This window comes from Desmodus rotundus, chromosome 3 (assembly GCF_022682495.2).
Source record: "Desmodus rotundus isolate HL8 chromosome 3, HLdesRot8A.1, whole genome shotgun sequence".
Classification (NCBI taxonomy): Eukaryota; Metazoa; Chordata; class Mammalia; order Chiroptera; family Phyllostomidae; genus Desmodus; species Desmodus rotundus.
In genome coordinates this window covers 72,236,195-72,258,563 of record NC_071389.1, presented here as the reverse complement: position 1 = coordinate 72,258,563, position 22,369 = coordinate 72,236,195, and the positions used below count along the sequence as shown (strand labels likewise).

At 43.0% G+C, this 22,369-nt stretch overlaps 1 protein-coding gene across 1 annotated transcript; it reads left to right on the top strand.

Annotated features, from left to right (window-relative positions):
• Positions 1-4,401: 4,401 nt before the first annotated feature.
• Positions 4,402-9,207, top strand: SOX4 (SRY-box transcription factor 4). Its single transcript, XM_053920729.1, has one exon. It carries the CDS (start codon positions 5,182-5,184, stop codon positions 6,580-6,582), a length of 1,401 nt encoding a protein of 466 aa, XP_053776704.1. The 5' UTR covers positions 4,402-5,181; the 3' UTR covers positions 6,583-9,207.
• Positions 9,208-22,369: the final 13,162 nt, after the last annotated feature.

Genomic DNA, 22,369 nt, shown 5'->3' with positions numbered 1-22,369 from the left:
TCAGGAGGAGTGGCCTTTGCTTGTCCTGAAGTAATTGCACGCTAGTTCTCTCTGCACGCTCTCAGAAACGGAAATCTGCTGGCGGAGAAAACGCGTTCTAACTCTGCAATATACGGAGGCGGTAATCGACCATCTCCAGGGTTGTCACTAGATGCAAACGGGAGCTGGCCTGGTTTCCCCCGTCTCGGGGAGCTTCTAACGAGTGCACGGGAGGCAGAGATCCGTTGATCTAAACTTTGATTTATGAAAGAAAAATTTCATCAAAATTCACCGACACACCCTATTAGCCACTGATTGTTTAAACTACTATTAAAGTAGATAGAATACTAGAGGATGATGAGGGTTCGGGAGCGGAAGAAGGAGAAAAAGAAAGAAGTCTGTCCGATCTCCCCGGTTTTCCCACGTCTCCTCCAGGATGTAGGGAGGCTCAGCGCTGCCACCTGGCGGCGGCTCCTTCCCAGGTTGGGAGCTGGATGGCTGCAGAGCAAACTCTGGCTCCCCCTGGGTGTGCCTGGCCTGGGCCTTTGGAAATGGAGCAGGAGCTCCTATTCATGCTTCTAATCTACATGGCTCCGATAAACACTCGTTTTCAGAAAACTGGGAGGAAAGGAAAATGAGTTGGCATTGGTATGAAGTGCTTATTTAAACTTATCAGGTGCTAGTGGTTGGTTAGAAGGGGAGAGAAAATAGTAAAAATGATTAGAATGTGGGGTTCTTCTCTCTTAGTTTATTCTAAGAGTAAAAATATATCATGGATTACATTTTACTCCAGAATACTATTTTGATATTTTGCAAATAAGAAATATTTCTATATTACTTTTATTTTTTATTTTAATGCAACCCACCAAAAAGGGAAGTCCAGCTCCAATACACTTCATCAGCCCAAAAGGATGAAGTGTAAGTTATGTTTGTCTACTTGACTGAGAAGTCAGCCTCAAGTGGAGGGTTCTTTTCCAGAAAATGTTGAACAGAAAAGCCTGGGGCCTTTCAGTTGACAAAGGCCAATGACATCAAATTTCCCAGGGCTTCTTCCCTGTCTGCTAAAGTAACAGTTTTTTTTCTTTCTTTATTTTTATTTAAACTGAATACTTGTCAGGTCAGCCTAGCTCTTACAATTATAGTTTCTATAACCAAGCCAAGGCAAAATCTTGCAAACCAGTGCAAATCCAGATTTGTTAAACTAATTTCCCTTCAGGTTTTCCCTCTCTATGCTATAGGAATATATTAAGCAGTGGAATAGAATCTTATTTCCATCTATATCCTATACAATTTTATGGATGTGAGATTTTATGTTGCACAGGTGTGTGAGAGCAGAAGAAATGAATTAGCAGATCTCAAATAGAATTCCATTATTTAATGGGAAATAAAATATTTCCCTTAATTCAAAATTTGAAGTGTCTAACATCATTGCTGACAATTAGTCTGTTATCCTAAAACAGAAATTTTTTTTTGCAAAATTATCTTGGGTTTATTGTTCAAATGGCTTAAAGAGCAGCTTTATTAAGAATTACTTCCTGTACTGCAAAGCCAGCAGAGGGAACACTGAGTACTGATTTAGTAGGGCCCACCAAATATGTAGTATTTGGGGAAAAAATGTCAGTAATGGAGAACTGGTTATAAAGTACATAAAGTTAAGTAATGAGAACGCAGAAATCTTTCTCATTATTTACTATTCAGAGGCCTAACACATTCCAGCATGCACATACTTACTCAGTAGGTGAGAAAGACGACTTTAATAAAAGGCTGTAAGTCACATGTTTTCTTACATTTTAAGACAACTACTAATATAAGAACAAACCTACTTCAGAAGTCTAAGCATTCATATTATAATAATCTTATAAAGTCAATGGAAATTACTAGTACTATATTTCTTCAATTTTAAGAACTTTCTCATTTTCAACATCTCTGAAATAGGGCTATGTCCTACAACTGGGGGATGTCACGGTTTAATCGGCCGTTTTTCTTCCTTAGTGGCAAGTAACAATGGTGTTCCTTAAAATCTATTGGATTTGTTGCAACACAGAAAATACATTGAACAATAGAAATAGGCCAGTGGCTATTTTTTTGGTATACACTTTTTAAAAATATGTGTGCTTTAAGCATAAACAAAATTACTATGACTGCTTTAACTTTCACTTTTCATATTCAGTAGTAGAGCATAAATGTCTTTAGAAATATAATCAAATGTGTTTGGAAATATAATCAATTCACTCACCTTGACTGAATTGTCACAAAATAGCTACACTCTCAAATCTCTTTTTGGTACAAATTTGAAAATAAATATAGGATTTATAATTTTTTTTATTTTAGTGACAACATTGATTTTACAAAAAACAAACCTTAATTTTAATGTCAGTTGGTAATATTTAGGGATGTGCTTTGGTGTGCATACCAAAGAAAATAAAATGTATGATAACACACCCAACTTTAGTATATGCCAAAAAAATGCGCCTGTGATGCTTTTTGTTTGTTTTTAAGATTTCTTTCCCCCTCTAAAAGAAAAAGCATGTAACTTGGGTAGCTAATGGTCAAGAATTTTTTGCTTTTACCCACAAAAACATTTTTGCTTGTGGCTAGTCCTTAGAGATCCACTCAGATGTCTCCAAAGGGTGTTCGTTCCAGTAAAATTCTAAATCTGACAACCTGGGCCTCTTGCCAGCCTACATATTTTAAAAGTTTGACAAGATAAATAGAAATTTGCTGCCTAGCACTAGTTTGATCTGAATCGAAAGCTGACTTAATTATGTTAGGTTGGCCCTCCCTAACCACCTATCACTGGCCTGTAGAAAAACAATCTGGTATTAGGGAAGACCAATTTTTTACTAGAACTCTAATTTTCACACCTTGGAACAAAGGTAATTTTTGTGGCCACGTTAACGTGTGTTCTGATTAAGTAGGCACCTTTTCTTTGCCACATTATTCACAATGCTCTTCACAAAGTTCCTTTCTTTTAAAATCATTGGAACATAGGGCTGCCACTACTGTCCTTGGATGGTTCACATCCACAATCTGTGATTATATTTTTCACATCAGTGGCCATCTTTAATTCTAGTCTCTTGAACAATACAATGCTTCTACTTGGAGTGTCTCAAGCATCTGAATTATCAAGGGAAGGAAAACAGCATCCACTGAGGGCTAACTATATATCAAAGTCATTGAACCCTTACAACAACCCCATATAAAGTGGTCCTAGTGTTCCTGAATCCAAGGAGGAAAACTGAGACTTGGTCACACCCCCAGGGTTACAAAACCAGTAAGAAGGACCAATAGCCAGGTCTAATATAAATCCAGAGGCTCCATTCCCTTCTGTGACTATTTACCACCTTCTACAGTTTCCTTTGCCTTGGCCTTTCAGTTCCATTTGTGGAGGAATATACAGGAATGAATATATATGTGAAAGGAGAAGGTTTTCAGAGGGAGAGGGAAAAGGACAGAGTGTGAAGTAATCTTTCATTTTGAAAATGTGGAAAACAAGTATTTAGAAAGTACACAATTGATTATCATCCTTTACTCACCATTATCATCCTATACAAAACAATGGAAATTCTCCCATTGAATTATGGAACATTGCCTAACATGTTCCAACAGAGAGCTTCTCTGTTTGGGCTATCTAGGATTTATAGGGAAGTTTAAATCATTAAAAAAAAACCCAAACCACCCTGTTTGGTTAAGAAAGCAAGTAATTATTGCAAAATTTTCTCTTTTCTGCCTTCCACAAAAATTGCTCTGAAGGGATTTACACAATACATCAACATCTGTGCTGTACCTAGAGTTGTTAAAATAATTGTGATGACAGCTGTCTAGGTACCACTTTCTTAATGGTTTTCAATATCCATTGATTTATTGTTGTAGCTTTCCTTCCCCGTTTTTTACGTCGTTGGCTTTATGAAGGAGCCAAGGAACAGATTTTGCACTAGAGACTGAGTCTTTATTCCAATACTGAAAAGAACTAATAAAAATAATCACTTGGCTTTTAAGCAGAAAGCTTCCATTTACAGTATTTCACCCTCCCCCCCTTCTAAGCCCCTTGTTACCTAACATAATGGTTAGAGTACATTTCCGTCTCTCCCCTTAATAATTTCATGCATTAACATCCTCTTCTCACACGCGCGCGCGAGAACGCGCGCGCGCGCATACACACAGAGCAAAAGGAAAAAAGAGGCAGCAGAAATCTCAGCTGTACTTCTAGCCCTTTTAAAAAGTTTGCTCTCTAAATTGGAATGAGGTCAGATTTGGAGCTTCTCATTGCACGCGGAGATTATTATTGCATCGGGTTCCAAGCCAATGGGAAGCTCGGGGGAGGGGCTTGGCACGAGGAAGCGTTGGTTACAGCGGCTGATTGGCTGCGGCCAAGACTGTGAAAGGATAAAGAGGCGCGAGGCGGAATTGGGGTCTGCTCTAAGCTGCAGCAAGAGAAACGGTGTGTGAGGAGAAGAGGCCGGTTTCGCTCCTGGGTCTCTAGTTCTTTGCACGCTCTCTAAGAGTCTGCATTGGAGGAACTCTACCATTACCAGCTCCCTTCTTGCATAAGGGAGGCAGAAACATACATTTATTCATGCCAGTCTGTTGCATGAAGGCTTTTTGGCTTCCTACCTTGCAACAAAATAATTGCACAAACTCCTTAGTGCTGATTCCGCCCACAGAGAGTCTTGGAGCCAGAGTCTCTTTTGCTTTGCATTGTAAGAAAGGGACTAAGTGATAGAGATGATGTCGCTTTCCTGAGCTCCTGAGAGCGCTCGTGAACTGGAATCAACTGCTTCAGGGGAGGAAAAAAAAAAAAAAAAAAAAAGACTTGCCTGGGAGGCGGCGAGAAACTTGCATTGGAAGCTCCAGCAACCAGCATTCAAGAAACTCCTCTCCACTTTAGCACAGTCTCCAGACTCAGAGCCAAGAGACAGAGCAAACTGCGGCGCGGTGAGAGAAAGAAAGAGGGAGGGAGAGACTCTCCAGTCTGGGAACTATAACTCCTCTGCAAGAGGCGCAGGACTCCTTCCCCTGATCTTTTGGAGACTTTCCTCTCGCCCACCTCCGCCCCGACCGGGAGTGGAGGGGTCCGCTCGGCCGCCGCGAGCGTCCTCCCGCTCGGCGTGCGCTCAGCCGGTGGAGCCGGGAGGGCCCGGCGATCGCGCCGCGGCCGCCGCGAGGCTGTGAGCGCGCGTGGGAGCCCGCCGAGCCGAGGCCATGGTGCAGCAAACTAACAACGCGGAGAACACGGAAGCGCTGTTGGCCGGGGAGAGCTCGGACTCGGGCGCCGGCCTCGAGCTGGGCATCGCCTCGTCCCCCACGCCCGGCTCCACCGCCTCCACGGGCGGCAAGGCCGACGACCCGAGCTGGTGCAAAACGCCGAGCGGGCACATCAAGCGGCCCATGAATGCCTTCATGGTGTGGTCGCAGATCGAGCGGCGCAAGATCATGGAGCAGTCGCCGGACATGCACAATGCTGAGATCTCCAAGCGGCTGGGCAAACGCTGGAAGCTGCTCAAAGACAGCGACAAGATCCCTTTCATTCGGGAGGCGGAGCGGCTGCGCCTCAAGCACATGGCTGACTACCCTGACTACAAGTATCGGCCCAGGAAGAAGGTGAAGTCCGGCAACACCAATGCCGGTTCCTCGTCCGCCGCCGCCTCCAAGCCCGGGGAAAAGGGCGACAAGGTCGGTGGCAGCAGCGGGGGCGGCCACGGGGGCGGCGGCGGGAGCAGCAACGCTGGGGGCGGAGGCGGCGGCGCGAGCGGCGGCGGCGCCAACTCCAAACCGGCGCAGAAAAAGAGCTGTGGCTCCAAGGTGGCGGGCGGCGGCGGGGGTGGCAAGCCGCACGCCAAGCTCATCCTGACGGGCGGCGGCGGGAAAGCGGCAGCCACCTCCTCCTTCGCGTCGGAGCAGGCGGGGGCGGCCGCCCTGCTGCCCCTGGGCGCCGCCGCGGCCGCCGACCACCACTCGCTGTACAAGGCGCGGACTCCCGGCGCTGCAGCCTCCGCGGCTGCCTCGGCCCCCGCCTCGCTCGCGGCCCCCGGCAAGCCCCCCGCCGAGAAGAAGGTGAAGCGCGTTTACCTGTTCGGCGGCCTGGGCGCGGCGGCGTCGCCCGCAGGCGTGGGCGCGGCCGCCGACCCTAGCGACCCCTTGGGCCTGTACGAGGAGGGGGGTTCGGGCTGCCCGCCCGACGGGCCGAGCCTGAGCGGCCGCAGCAGCGCCGCGTCGTCGCCGGCCGCGGGCCGCTCGCCCGCCGACCACCGCGGCTACGCCAGCCTGCGCGCCGCCTCGCCCGCGCCGTCCAGCGCGCCCTCGCACGCGTCCTCCTCGGCCTCGTCCCACTCCTCTTCTGCCTCCTCCTCCGCGGGCTCCTCGGCCTCCGACGACGAGTTCGAGGACGACCTGCTCGACCTGAACCCCAGCTCAAACTTTGAGAGCATGTCCCTGGGCAGTTTCAGCTCGTCGTCGGCGCTGGACCGGGATCTGGACTTCTCCCTGGAGCCGGGTTCGGGCTCGCACTTCGAGTTCCCGGACTACTGCACGCCCGAGGTCAGCGAGATGATCTCGGGGGACTGGCTGGAGTCCAGCATCTCCAACCTGGTCTTCACCTACTAACGGCGCGCGCTGGAGAGGAGGGCCGGGGCGACTGAGGTAGAAAAAGTGGACAGTGAGAGTAGAGAGAAAAAAGGGGGGGAAATGGAAAAGGAAAAAAAAAAAAAGTAATGAGTGAGGTCGGCTTACTCGCGTCGCGGTTTCAAAAGAGGAGTGCGCGGCGTTTGGGGACCCACGCTCCCATCCCCCATCCCCTCTGGGGACGCGGTGGAGCCGAGGGAGACGGGCGACCTTTTTATTGTTGTGGTTGATGTTGTTGTGATGGCAAAAAAACAAAAATCAAAAAAAAAAAAAGCTTCGAATGTGCTCCCCTTTGTGTGAAGAGACCCCCTCCTCCCCCAGGCTTCCGGACTGGTAGGCACCCCAGCGAGAAGCTGAGTTGGGAATTTTCTGGAGACTGAAGGAATCTCGTCCCTCTCTTTTCGCCTCCTTAGTGTTTTTATATTTTTGTTGTTTGGTTTCTTGGTCAAGAGAAGAGGGGGGTAAAAAAAAAAAAAAATCCAGCGCGTCCCTGGGGACTTTGTCCTCAGCACTCCCTTCCCCCCACCCCGAGGAAGACGCAAGGCTTGGAGAGGCGAGTTTGACCGACGGCAGATGTTTTGGGGCCGCGCAGGCTCCAGCGACGGGATTGAGAGACTCCATGCAGGCCAATGCCCGTCTTTTTTCCTATCCCCCACCCCCTCTTTTTTTCCCCCCTTTCTTTTTTTCCTAGCCCCTGCAGCCGGAGGAGAAGTGGAGTGACCCGGGCTCGGAAATGACCTGAGAACCTGGTTGGAAGAAGCCACACCAGCGAGGGCAGGGAGGGGGGGCCGGGGGCGGCGAGGACGAGAACTGGAAAGGGGCGGATAACAAACTGAGACGGATTTGCACGTTGGGGAGAAGGTGGCGGCGGCTCCGGTCCCCCGCCTTCCACGTGGATGAAGTCAGCGAGGGGACTTCCCGGGCCTGCGTGGGGAAAGGCGACTGTTGGATGCGGTCCCGGGCAGTGGAGGGCGAGTGGTTTCTGGGGGAAAGAGGTTTTTTTCTTCTCTTAATTGGAATCGTGATGGTGTTGGATTATTTCACTGGTGGGGTTACTATAGCATGTTCTCCTGTCTATCTTTTAAAGATTTCTGTATGAGACTGTTGAGCAGTTTTTAAAATAGTGTAGGATAATATAAAAAGCAGATAGATGGCGCTCTGTTTGATTCCTACAACAAAATTATCACCAGCTTTTTTTCATTCTTAACTCTTTAAAGGATTCAAACGCAACTCAAATCTGTGCTGGACTTTAAAAAAACAATTCAGGACCAAATTTTTTCTCAGTGTGTATGTGTTTATTCCTTCTAGGTGTAAATGAGAAGACGTGTTTTTTTCCCTCACCGATGCTCCATCCTCGTATTTCTTTTCCTTGTAAATGTAATCAGATGCCATTTTATATGTGGACGTATTTATACTGGCCAAACATTTTTTTTTTCTTATTTTGTCTTTCTCTTTATTTTGTACTTTTATTTCTTCCTTCCTTCCTTTTTTCTTCCTTTCTTTTCTTTTTTTTTTTCTTTTTTTCTTTTTCTTTTTTTTTTGGTAGTTGTTGTTACCCACGCCATTTTACGTCTCCTTCACTGAAGGGCTAGAGTTTTAACTTTTAATTTTTTATATTTAAATGTAGACTTTTGACACTTTTAAAAAACAAAAAAAGACAAGAGAGATGAAAACGTTTGATTATTTTCTCAGTGTATTTTTGTAAAAAATATATAAAGGGGGTGTTAATCGGTGTAAATCGCTGTTTGGATTTCCTGATTTTATAATAGGGCGGCTGGTTAATATCTCAGTTTTAAAAAATCAGCCCCTAATTTCTCCATGTTTACACTTCAATCTGCAGGCTTCTTAAAGTGACAGTATCCCTTAATCTGCCACCAGTGTCCACCCTTCCACCCCAGTCTTATGAAGGGGAGGAGAATTAGCCAAACACTGTATGCTTTTAAGAAAAACACGTTTTTTAAACAAAATACTGTTCTGTCCAGAGGCTTTTAAACTGGTGCATTTATAGCAAAAAGGGATCCTGTAGCTTTAATTTGTAAACCACATCTTTTTTGCACTTTTTTTATAAGCAAAAACGTGCCGTTTAAACCACTGGATCTATCTAAATGCCGATTTGAGTTCGCGACACTATGTACTGCGTTTTTCATTCTTGTATTTGACTATTTAATCCTTTCTACTTGTCGCTAAATATAATTGTTTTAGTCTTATGGCATGATGATAGCATATGTGTTCAGGTTTATAGCTGTTGTGTTTAAAGATTGAAAAAAGTGGAAAACATCTTTGTACATTTAAGTCTGTATTATAATAAGCAAAAAGATTGTGTGTATGTATGTTTAATATAACATGACAGGCACTAGGACGTCTGCCTTTTAAGGCAGTTCCGTTAAGGGTTTTTGTTTTTAAACTTTTTTTTGCCATCCATCCTGTGCAATATGCCGTGTAGAATATTTGTCTTAAAATTAAGGCCACAAAAAACAATGTTTGGGGGACAAAAAAAGAAAAATCATGCCAGCTAATCATGTCAAGTTCACTGCCTGTCAGATTGTTGATATATACCTTCTGTAAATAACTTTTTTTGAGAAGGAAATAAAATCAGCTGGAACTGAACCCTAAATCTTGACTTTTGTCATTATTATGCCTGATGCCTAAGATTAGGAAGGCCCTGTTGTGTGTCGAAAACACCACCTGCCTTAGCTTTGGAACAAGTGAGTTTTGAGAGAGGAGACTGTTAAATGCCATCTTACTGAGGAATACTAAGTTCCTCTCCGCCAAATTTGGCAGGCCCTGACCCTGAAATGATGGCATCAGCTGAATATGTGTCAACTCTATGCGCTTTCTAGGAATTTTCTAGGAGTTTACTACATTTTTAGAAAACGCTCTTTGTCTTGAAATTTTAGGGGGGGGGAGGGGCAACATGGACGGAATAAAGACGAAACTGGCTGGCTGATGGTTTTTTAACTTTCATGTTCCTAAAGCTGCTTTCTCCTTGACTTGCCCATAGTTACCATCTAACAGTGGCTATAATTGTTTTCCACAGGTTAAGAACAAATAAGCCTGTTAAATTATTAATAGGTTGTGGAGGAGAAAGCCATTACCCATCAAGGAATGTAAAAATTGTATATTTTTTTTTCCTTAAAAGCAGAAAGGTTCACGTGGTGCTTAAAGCCTCCCACTTTTGTGCCATGCCCAGCGTGCTTATTAATGGAAGTGAAATGCAGCAATAAGGGTGACCTGGGAGAAGCTGGCTCCCTGAGGGCTAGGAAAAAAGCTCCCCCCTCTGAATCTGAATAGCACATATTCAGCTAGTGGAGATTGACACTTTTTACAAGGATCAGGCCTAGCAGTATTATTGAGACATGCCTTGGATTCCCTAAGGCCCATTAGTATTTGGTTTGGAAGCTGCAACTTGCTAAGTAGCACTATTTCTTGTTAATTTTGAGGGTTAACAATTGCCATTCATAAAGCCCATCTTCACTTTCCAAATGTTCATTTAAAATGTGTGCTTTGTATTTCTTCCAGTTTCTCAGCCTTGGCAAGGAGGGGTTAATAAAAGAAGTATTTGGAAATAAACCTTTAGTCATCTGGGATTGCTTATAGGTAAGGGAGAGTGTCTCCTGGAGTGCCCAGCTGGAAGAAGACATTTTTGGATCTTGTAATCCAGAACAAGCAATTTTCTTTTGTTCAACGAAAAGCAGTAATTCCCCTCCAAAATAATAGAATTGTGCTTTAATATAATTTCTTCACCTTTTAAAGGTTATTATTGCTACAAGTTCCCAATTTTTTCTTTTACATTTTTGCTCATACATTTAGTTTTAATTGCATTTGTGTTGTGCAAGATATTTGTAACACCTTGTTTTTTAAAAAAACCTTAAAAGAACTTGGTATGAAGTCTCTTCAAAAACCTTTGCAAAAGAAGGAAGAGCTCTTCTGTAAAGTGCTTAAATTTTATTTTGTCCATTGTACTAATGATAATATGATTTTTGTTTTTTTTTTCAGATCCTAAGGATCAAAACTTTGACATAAATAAGTTTATGTGATGCATTTTTTAGGTATATTTTATTTTGTAAGATTCTCTTGTTTATTCTCCCTTGACTTTCCATGTAAGGGCAGATGCTTCAAATATTTTAAGAATTTTGATAATGTTGCTTTAAAAATAAAAGCTTAAATGCGTGTCTTTCCTAGGAGGTGACAGAGTAAAAGTAAGAAACAATTTTATACTTTTCTGCCTCTGAACCAATTTATATTCATAAGAGGTACTCACATGTTAGGTGATACGAGGCATAATAAAGCTGAGAAACCAAACAGTTTAGTATGATTTTTTCTTTGAGATAATTTGATCAATGGAAAAGAATAAATTTCACATTTTCTTTTAAGAATGTCATGCCATTTTTCTTTAAAGACACTGCTTCTGGCCCTGTGCTCCCTCAGAAATGTTAATGAGTAATGCTTAAGCAAGGTTTTTCAATTTCTAATTGAATACCTGTAGGTGCCAAGAAAAAAAGAGCATGTAAACTGATGTGGTGGGCTGAGTGCCTAAACGGACTTCCTGGATTTGTACTCACGGCTCTGGAGGGACTGGGGCGGGGGGGGGGGGGACTGGAGACATTAAAGGATTCCGAAGAAAATGAGAAAGCAAAGGGTTGGGAAGTGGAGATCAACATTTATAAGTACCGTATTTCCTGTGTTTACAGAGTGTTCATGAATTAGAAAACATGGTTTGGGTGATGCTACAGGTCAGAATGTTTAATCATAAATTTAAAATAATTAAGCATCCCAAGGAGGCATTTGGAAAAATCTATATGTCAAGCAAAAAAACAAGCTAAGAATCTGCTAGGAATGCAAATCTATCTTAAGTATTTGGGTGTCTTAAGGTGGAAGGTTGTTACAGTTTATTTTTCTCTCCTGACATTATTAGGCCCTTTTTATCTCCTTTGAGGCCTATCCAATATCTTGCTAACCCATATTTACTAATGTTTGTTTACCTCTACCCCCCTGATTTCATTCTGGAATATTATCTCCACATACATTTCTATATCTCCACTCAGCTATCATTTGAAAGCTAAATTGGAGAGGGGCTGGAGGAGAGAAGTATCTCCAGGCATCTGAATGGAGTCAGACTGATAACAATCTACCGAATTCCCCTTTACGGAAAATTCACAGGCTGCCTGCCATTCAAAGCCCTGCGCACAACGATTTTAGCCCATCTTTCCAGTTCTCCAAAATTGTATTGTAGACTAACTGGTCTCTCTCAGACTGGAATTCTTAGAGAACAGGAACTAGGCCTTAAATACTTGTTTCCCCAAAGTTGCCTTCCCTGTTTCCTTGCATACAATAAATGTTGTTTTCTTATTTGTTGACTTTATGTTTACACCGTTTCAAAGGCACTTTAAGAGCTTCCAAAATGCTTTTGCATATTATGCTGGTGGTGGGTGGGAGCCCCAGATTTTGTGGAAAGTGACTCAGGCCAACTAGCTGTGAGGGACGTTGGTCAAATTTCTTAGTCTCTTTAAGCTGCAGTATTTCTGAACTGTTAGATGGAAAGAATGCTTTCCAACATATAAAAAACTATTGTGAGAATCAAGTGAAATCACACATGGAGAATACTTGGCCCAGTGCCTGGCCTACTGCATGGGCTCATGAAATGCTAGTTTCTTACCTCATGGATTGTTGCAGAAAGGTAATGCATGTGCAAGCTTCGCACAGGGGGAGCAACATAAAAGATAAATCAGTTGTGAACAGTAAATCCCTGGAATCTGTGTCTCCCAGTCTGGGGCATGAACTCTCACATCAGAATTACCTAGAGATTCTTGTTAGTGCCGAGATTATACAGATTATTATCACAGACTCTGGGGGTGGGGCCCTAAAAAGCTCCCCTACCATATATTTACAATGCTCACTCAAGTGGGAGAATCACTGCCCTGATGGTATTTTCGAATATTCTCCTAATAAATATGCAGCAAGGGATTGTTACTCCTTTTATATGCAGAATGGAAATGATTTGAAGTCATAAAGTCAGAAGTGAGAGAAAAGGCACTGGAACCCCATCTCCTGAGCCCTAGTTGGGATTTCCATAAATAGATGTCTTCTTCACTTCCAGTGTAGATGCTGACCTAACCAAGACCTTGGGCTCAGAGGTGAGGGCTGGCAGTCCTCTGACTTCCTTAGCCCTCCCACTTCCTATCCATTTCTCAAGGATGCCCTCCTACCATTGTAGCTAAAAGTGTGAGTGGTTAGCTTGGTTGGGAAAACACACACACACACACACATACGTATATTACAGTTCAACAAGTGTATTCTAAGATAAAACATGAACTCAAGAGACTGTGTTTTGGAAGAAGTAACTGAGGCAGGAGAGAATAGAAATAGTATAAATACAGTGAGTGGAACTTCTGTTTTATTGTTCAAGAGGCAGAGATCCTAGCATGTGAGAAAATTGGAAATTATTCTGAGGAGCACATTCAACCTTTATAGAGAGGGCTACAACCTGCTCATTACATCCTAATGAGATTGACCGTTAGCTACAGTTAACTTGAAGGGTTTTATGGTTTCCTGCATGTGTTGTTTTCCTTCACAATGTTAAAAAGAAGAAGAAAAAAATTCTCACATCACCAAACGGCATTTCCCAGGGGGCTGTTTGGCCAGGTTGCTGCATTTTGGTTTGTGCCTTAGTTAGTAATGCACCTCCATGTGTATATGTCAGTGGATACAGGTGATAATAAATTTAGCCCAATTTTTTTTTCTTCTGACAGTTTTAATTCAGAGCAATTGGTTTATGGAGTGCTGCCAAGCAGGCCAGGCCTTAGTCAAGTCAGAGCAAGAAGCTGCATGTAGAGCCAGCCTTCTTTTGCCCTGCAGATTTTTTCTTTAAGGACAAAGTTGCAACTCATTTGTGTACCAGTACACAAACTTGCTTTGCATCACACAAAAGACATTGAAATAATAATTCCATCTGAGTTTTGTGAGGTTTTTTTTAAAGGGGAAGACTTAAGGGGAAAACAAATGAAGTATCATCATTTACTTAGCCTCTTGGTTCTTTAGACATTTTCCCAAATACATAATTCTTCGGAATAGTCCTTGAATATATAATCAATGTGCTATTTCCTGACACAATGTGCAGTTGAAAAGCAGGAGACAAATGAAAACACTATTATCCTTAGCTGGCTCTCTGGGTAGTGAATGCCCAGCAGCGTAGTGTGGTGCTTGGCTACAGTGTATGGTGCGTGTAACTGCTTTTATAAGATCCGAGCAGCCAGGCCCTGTTTAATGATCAATTAGCTCCCCTTGTGTGTGTGGTTAATTGCCACTTTCTTACCAGTGCTTGTCCTAACTTCCCCGGCTCCAAACACCTAAAACCTGTGAAAACAGTCTCTTCTGGAATGCCTGACCTTCAGTATTGGCCTCTGCTTTCTCCCTCCCCTTTCCCACACTCCCAACATGGGCCTTTATCCCTCTCCTTCGCCAGTCCCCTGAGACGCTGAATAATTTATTTGAAGTTCCTGGGCTCTTGGGGGGCTGTAGTCTCAAACCACACTGCACTTTGTTCCTCACCTGGCAGAAGTAGGTGTAGAAGCCTGTCTTTGAAAGAGGTGGTATAGGTATATTTGGTCATTTGCTAACAGTTTTAATTTAATTTTTGGGTGAATCCAAAACTCGGAGCAAAAACAAGACAAAACAAAACAAAAAACCCTGGGGCATGGGGGGAAAGGTGTTGTGAGGGTGTGAAATACTTTGCATTTCTCAAATAGTGTCACCCAAAGACTTTCCCAAAATAGTTTCTCTCAAGATATTACTACGTGTGAACACATATCTTGTGGTCAAATAAAGAAATGCTGGTTCAGAAGATTTCCAATTTTTCTTGTTATAACAATGCATTTTTCCACATGTCTGTGTGAACATGTGAGCGTTTTTCTTGAATTGCTCCTAGACATGGAATTACTAGGTCCTGGTGTTATAAATGAATGCTTGTGACAGTTTTCCCACCCGGGAACTGGTGAGATGTAAAGTGATGGCAAGAAAAATTAGCCACAGGTTTAAGTGAACTAAGATTAAAAATTAAACCAAACTTTGAAACAATCATTGTATACACTCCCAACTCCGCTCCAAGGGTGTAAATAGATTATATTAGCATGTAAATGGAGACATCTGCAAATCATACTGAAATGGTTTTCCTATCCCAAGTCTCTGATTACATACGTGATTTAAAAAACAGCAATGACAGAAATACCCTTGACCCCTGCGTGGTGACGAAAGTATACAGGGATTTTAACACAACTGAAATGGACTTGAGAACAGGGATCAATTGTCTTTGGCCTTTTTCTTCTTTCACTAGAACTTACCAGGACATTCTCATTACTCTGTTATTGGCTTTATTGGTATTAGGCTCTGTGATTGCAAGAAGCAGTGACTCAGTGAAGTAACCGGAAGTCAAGACGCTTTATAGCAAAGAAACACATGACTATAAGGGACCTGGAAATTTCATGAGAGTTCTGGGAGAAATATAATTAAAAATCCATGGCTCTAGTGAGCAGGTTAATTGGTTGCCCAATTTAGCATCAAGACCATGCAGGTATTAATATTGATCATTTATTCTCTTGGTTTTCCTATGTGTCTTGACTTTCTCCCAATAATTCTTGACTCTTCTCCAGATTTTAGTGTTCAAATTCCCTTCTTAAACAGAATTTTGCATGCCCAGTTACTTCACCAATCACGTGCCAGGCAACTGGCTGCTTCTGGGTTATATACCCACTTCTGGACCAGCCATTGAGCATCTGAGAGCCCTCGCACTTCCTCTTACATTCTTTGGCTTCCCTATACTTGGGGGTGTAAGTTCAAAGGCCAAGGAACATCTACTCTTTCTCCTCCACCATTTACAATATTTTTACTTGAAACAGTTTGGTTTTTATCTACTTAATATAACTTAATTTTTTTCCCTGTAGCCCTAATTTTGTCACTAAGGCCTAGCAATATACACAGCAGGGATTAAGTAGACCATATTCTAAAGATAGTGCCCAATATCAGAGGCTAGACAAACCCCCTGCCCCAATCCAGAGCAGAATTGACCCTAATGTAATCAATTCCCCACCCCCTTGCCCAAGTCCAAATTAGTAGACAACTGTGAAAGGGGAAGAAGAGAGTGGAAGAATTCTGACACATCCTTGTGGGGAGCACAGCAGATCCAAACCCCATTGCAAAATCAAGTGATGGGACAGTTCTGAGGGATTCTCCCAGAGATAGGGGTCCTCTAAGAGGGGAGATTGGCATTCTATCTGCTTAGGCAGCTGAGTTGTTTTTGCTGGAGAGAGAGACAGAGAGATAGAGAGAAAAGCGAGAGTGAGCGTGAGCGAGAAGGGAAGAGGGGGAAACTCTTCTCCCTTCCTGATTCCAAATTTTGTTTAGTGAGAAGGAGATGTCTGGAGCTGCTAAACCCATTAATTTGGTTTTGCAATCATAGAGCCTCAGAAGGCCAGCAATGACCGATAGTTCACTGGAGATTCAATAATTGGAAGTGACCAGAAAGTTTTGCACTCATACCACAAAGTCATTAGATGCTCTATTTTGGTTTTTCTCCTACTCTATTATATTCTGCAGGTGGAATAACCTTGTACCAAATGGGCAAAAGATATTTTGAAGTGAACATAAGGCTGCTTTAGATATAAGAAATATCTAAATACCTAATGTAGTCGTCATAAAGCCCAAGGCAGTGGCTCTCCCCTCTAGACAGATGTGCTCAGAGAAAATCCATGCGTAAACACACCACCAGAACAGGCCCTCTTTTACCTGTTTTACATAAATGATTTTTGCTTCAAAAATGAAAAATAAAGATACTGCTTTAGGGTATGATCATGAAGTCACTGATTAATCATAAAATTTTAAACTCTTTAGATTACAAAGCAACTTTAGAGAGGTCATTTGATCCATTCTCTAGGTGGATCCCAAATTTCCCAAATTCACATAATTCTGGAAAGCAGTCCAGGCTCCCAAATTAACTATTATGATCAAAATTGTAAATAAAACCCTTGTCCCCCCAAACAAAATAAAACCCAGTGTCTTCCGTTTAGGATTGCCATTAGACAGATGTTAGAAAACATCAGTAGGATTGAAACTTTTTCTTAAATGATTCTCAGTTTCTTAACTACTAGACATATTTACATTTTAAAAGGAAGATGCTAGTTAAGTTCAATAGAGCTGTTCCTTTATAGGTAATTCGACCAAATGAAGTGAGAACCTTCAGGAAATGTGGGAGGGGAGTTCTTTAGCTGTGGGTTAGAATTTGGTCACCATTTTGGCCAGTAGTTGGCCTTGGGAATCTGCAGGAGGAGTGATTCCTCTAAGTTGTTTCAACTTTCCCAATTAATTCCTTTTCCCCTTCCAAACCCACGTGTTCTCTAAGAGTGAGAGGGTATTAAGGACAATGTTCAACTGTTCCAGCTTCAAATGCCTACTACTAATAAAACCAGCTCAGAGAACTTCTCCACAGACCACAAGCATTTTATGAATAAAGCATAGCCCCCAACATTTGGGGGGCAAAGAATCCAAGGTATTCCCATTTCCTCCATGCCCATTTATAAGAAGACAGACCTTCAGGAACTACTATAAAGGACACATGGACAAAACCAAGGGGGAGGGTGGAGGTGGGGGAGGGAGGTGGGTTCAGCTGGGGTGGGGTGGAGGGATGGGGAGAAAAGGCATGCAACTGTAATTGAATAACAATAAAAATTAAAAAAAAAATAAAGTAAAAAAAAAAGAAAAAAATAAAGAAGACAGACCTTTGCAAATGGGGACTGCCAATTGCTTTTTCCACTTTGCTACCATTAACGGAGGCCTTAAAAACTGTGGGACATTTACCAATAAACCTGACTAAAGATAATTGAAACTGTTTATTTCCAGTTCTCCCTAACCTGAGCGGGTGGCCCCACTGTGGTTCTCTCACCTGCATACTCTCACCTTACAGTCAGGGGAGGCCTTCCTCCAGAGCACTTGCCGTCCCTTGGTCCCTGCATGGCTCAGTCCTGGCAGAGAGCGCTCTTTTCTTTCTATCCCTGTGCCATCTCTGATTCAAGTTGGTCCGTCTGGAAGTAGTATTACCCAAGCATTTATACCCTGAGCCTGGCTCTCCACAAGTGACTGCATATTTCCTGAAAACATCTATTGGCAGCTGTTACATAGGCATTTTCTGCTTTTTAGATACCTATAATTACACCAATTATGCCAATCATTGATGTTTATATAGGATTTAAAATTTTACAGAGCCAGAAGTGTCTATCAGAAAGCAACACCTGAGGCAGAGGGACACCCCACAGAGGAGCCTATTTGGCCATCCAGATCGTTGCTGAGTCCCTTAAATCGAGCATCGGTAGAGTCAGTAAGGTCTCTTATGAGCCTGTATGTCTTAGGCAAGTTAATCCTCTCACCGCAATAAAATTCCATTTTGTTAAGGACCACGGAACTCAATCTAACTCCCCCTCTACCTTTTCAAAAAATCCTCACTCGAGGATTCATTCATTGACTCAGAGAGAGAGGAAGGGAGAGAGAGACACAGAGAGAGAGAGAGAGAAATATGAGAGAGAAACATGGATTGATTGCCTCCTGTATGCACCCCAACTGAGTTTTGAACCCGTATCCTAAGTATGTGCCGTGACCAGGAATTGAACCTGTAACCTTTCGATGTGTGGGAAGATTCTCCAACCAACCGAGCCATGTGGCCAGGGCATCAATCTAACTTTATTTTCAAAGGACAGAAGAATGTGTTCAAGTTAATGAAATTAGGTTTTTGACCTCAAACCTTTTTAACGACAACATGAGACTAAGAGGTTGGCATTCCTCTTGTCCCAGACTCCACCCCTGGATACAATAAAAGACAAGACTAGGACCCTCTGGTCAGCATGCTGACCCAGAGAGCCAAGAGCCAGGATGAGCCATATTTGAGCCTGAGGCCAAAGGCTTACTGATTGTGAATCAGTATTACTCATTTTTTCACCTTGGATTATTCTTTGCATTAATTTTTATTTTAAAAAAAACCTTAAGATATTATTTATCTTGGTCACCAAGGTTTTTGGCTACCTTTAAATTTTCGTGCCTGGCGATGGCCTCACTTGCCTCTGACTAGCCCCGCCCTGGGTTCCCGGTTACTGATCTGGTGTATGCTTTGCTGGCTCAGTGGCTGGTCCACACCTCTGCGTCCTCATAACATGCTTAGATTTTATGTATATGCGATTTGCCTTAGCAGCCAGCTGGGCAGAATGTAACTATTTTTAGTTAGATCCTGAGACATTAAAACGATTGTGCTCAATTGTCAGTGTGTATATAAGGGCTGTCTAGGGTACTTGTTAAAACCCTAGATTTACAGTCCTCATGCCCAGAAATTGGGATTTGCTATGCCAAGATGGAATTTTGATCTCTTCATGTCTGAGTTTTTCAATAAAAATGTTTCTGATGCAGGTGGTTGACAAACCACACTTGAAACTTTCGTGACAAATATGTTTAAAAGCCTCTGTTTCAGGGATTTTATATTATTTTATAATGTATGGATTGTTACATTTTGTGGGTGTATACCCTGTTCCACGAGGGGCAGAGGGGATTGCTGGGGAATGGCAGCTGCCTATGGAATCGCCACAAAAAAGTAACAGTAACAAGGTTAACGTTCCAAGCCAACCCTACAAGGAACCAAGACCCACAGCCAGAAAATTCTGTTACAATAGGCTGGTGGCGATCTCCAGCAGGTAAGATTTACTGATAATTCAGCAGACATTAAATAAAACAACACATGACTAAGTACTTGATAGCTAGAAAGCAGCTCATAAATGCAAGGAGCTACTGTTGTTACATTTATTCGGTGTTTTCAGAGACACCTGAGGAACATTACATTTCTTTACAAATCCCAATTTAGGCAAATTCTCTAAATTTAATAGGTTCACCCCCTAATGGAAAGTTGTAACAGTACTTCTCAAATTGAGGTCTGAGGACTACCTATTTATTATGCAATCACAGATGACCAGGTGACTTTTCATGAAAATGGTATCTAGAGCTCCCTTAAAAAAGCTTCTTTACAGCCTCAGGCACTTGTGAAAAGTTGCAGCATTATCTAAATCAAGGTGGGAGGAGCTTAGTAACAGGAGCTGACACTCACTGTTAGTTTGGGCAGGATCTGCGCATCAGCATGGGTGGGTTCTCTGCTGCCCTTAGTTCTCACAGAGCTGGCAAGGACTTCACCCACAACCAACACCAGCAGAATCTGAACTCCGAAAGCAGGACCTCCACAACAGAGCACTTATAACCACCACTCCACTATAGCTACTGCTAGCAGTGTAGAGGTCAGGCTCCTGTAAGCTTAAGTATCTTCCTCCTCAGGGTAACGTTTCCGCCCAGTTTATCAATACTTCTTCCCTGGGCAGTATTTCAGGTAGCCCTTCCATCTTAGTTCTCTGTCAGGTATTTCTTTTTCTTTTTTAAATTTTATGTATTTATTTTTAGAAAGAGGAGAAGGAAGGTAGAAAGAGAGGGAAAGAACCATTGATCGGTTGCCCCTTGCCCATCCCCAACTGGGGGCCAGCCCTCCACCCAGGCATGTGCCCTGCCTGGGAATTGAACTGGTGACCTTTTGGTTTGCAGGCCAGTGCTCAATTCACTGAGCCACACCAGCCAGGGCACTGTCAGGTATTTCATATTTGTGAAGGGCCTTTGAAGACTGAGGACCCTGTCACTCAGTATAAAGCTTACATACATGTCTCTGGTAAGTCCAAAATCTTCCTAAAGATGCCCCATCTTCTTGGAGGTTGGCCACCTTGCTGCCGTTTTAGAGCTTCCTGCCCTGCACAATGAGGACTTTCTCTTCTGTGCCTAACAAGTCTCCGCTTCCTTATCTGATGCTGTGGGACTCACCAATTATCCCACTCGAATTTTATTTTAAATTGGTTTTGCCTGAGGTCAAACAATTTTCATTCTATTTCTTCAGTGGTAGATAAAAATTGACTTCTCCAACTCAACTCCATTTTCCTGGCCCATACTGGCTGTGGGCGAGGCCCTGCTCTGTGTCTGGGTGTCTGTTATCTTTCTGGACCAAGATTGGCCCAGGGCAGCTGGTTAGGCGAGTCCTACCGGGAGGGAGAAGGAACAAAGTGCTTCCTGTGAAAGGCAGGCAGCAGAAGAGGTTCCCACCCTAACCTGCTGCAGGCAGCGCCTCAGAGAGGGAGGGGGCTTCTAGTTCCGATCATTTCTTGTTTGACTTCTTCAGCAGATGGAGATGTTTTTAACATCCTGACTTTTTCTTGTTTAAGGGGGTGGGGAGCTGGGAGTGCATCAGCCAGGATGACAGGTGTGGGGAAGGATGGAAAAAGAGCCAAGCCTGGGAATAATCGGAAAGGCGTGCATGAATTTTTTATTTTATGTTTGGAAGTTAAGAGGGTGAAGTTCAAAGGCAAATCTAGTTTCTCTGCCCACATTCTCTACACACGCACACGCACACTCACTCACTCCATCTCTTATGTCATACTGTTTCTACCACCAATCTTCTGTCGCATTGCTAAAGACGAAGGTGATATTTTGAAAGATATTTGATCCAGCTAATGGAAGAGGAAGGAATCAGGGAGATGAGATCAGAAGGATTTCTGGGAAATAAAGTGTGAAGCACCAGGGACAAAAGAGTGAGTCATCAGACCAGAAGCAATCATGAGAGACCATCTGGCCCAGTGCTGCCTAGTTTGGGGAGATATTTGTAATATCTAAATTGGTTAACAATTACTTGTTTTTCTGCATTAGGGAAGTGAGAGTGGGGTATTTATTCATGCATTTACCTCTGACAATGAACATTTGTGTAGAGAGTGAGGTAAGGTATTATTATATTTTGGCTTAGGCATCTGAATTGAGCCATTGAAAAAAATATATCTGGTTGATAATGAAAAGGAAAAACAAAGGTAAAACAAGATGGCAAACACTGGTTTGCCTTTTTCCTTGTTGCAGATCCCTTTCCCACTCTTGGGGCTGAAAATGGTAGGTATTCAATTCCCAGCCTCCTTTGTGGCCAAGAATGGCCGTGTGTCCCAGAAGATGACCTAAGGGAAAGGCTGCAGGACAGGAGGGAGGATGTCTGAGAATGGTTTTCCTGCCAGATCGTGGGTGAGAGGCCCCGGATGAATGCCTGTTCCTTCCTGTTTGGAGCGGCTGCAGTGGCTTATCCTGTGGCCAGGCGGGAAAGCCCAAGAGAACCATGGCATTGCTGACCCAGAGCCGTGACACGAACTATGGAACCAGTTCAAGACCAGTGCCACTGAACTTGTGACGTAAAGAAAACACACTCGCATTAACCTAGCCACCTGCAGTCAGGTGGTCTGTTGCTTGCAAACAAAATCTTACTCAGTACAGATGGAGAAGACCATTTTCATGCAGAAAGTGTTTGATTGGCTTGCAAATGACATTACTCTTAAAGGATTACCACCACTAATGGCATCAACGGAGGTGTTTCTGTTTCTTAAGGACTTTATATACTTAGGCTTTCTATACCTTGTTTCGATTAATACTGGCCCTTTGAGATAGTTATTATTGAGATAGATATTATTATCCCCATTTTGTAAACAAGAAAATAAAGTTCTGATTGGTTAAGTAATTTGCCCTAGGTCTAATAAGAAGTCGAACTGAACCTAGTCTGTGTAATTCTGCAACTGACCCTCTTTTCCATTAGGCATCAGGTGCAAAGTTAAAGTGTGGCCTATGCTTTAAAGTGATTTTTAGAAAGTGGTTAGTTATATGTGTTGTTCATATCCAGTAACATTCACTT

Bases quoted from the DNA above. Each gene is read 5' to 3' on its own strand.
- SOX4 (XM_053920729.1), top strand. From the start codon at position 5,182: ATGGTGCAGCAAACTAACAACGCGGAGAACACGGAAGCGCTGTTGGCC.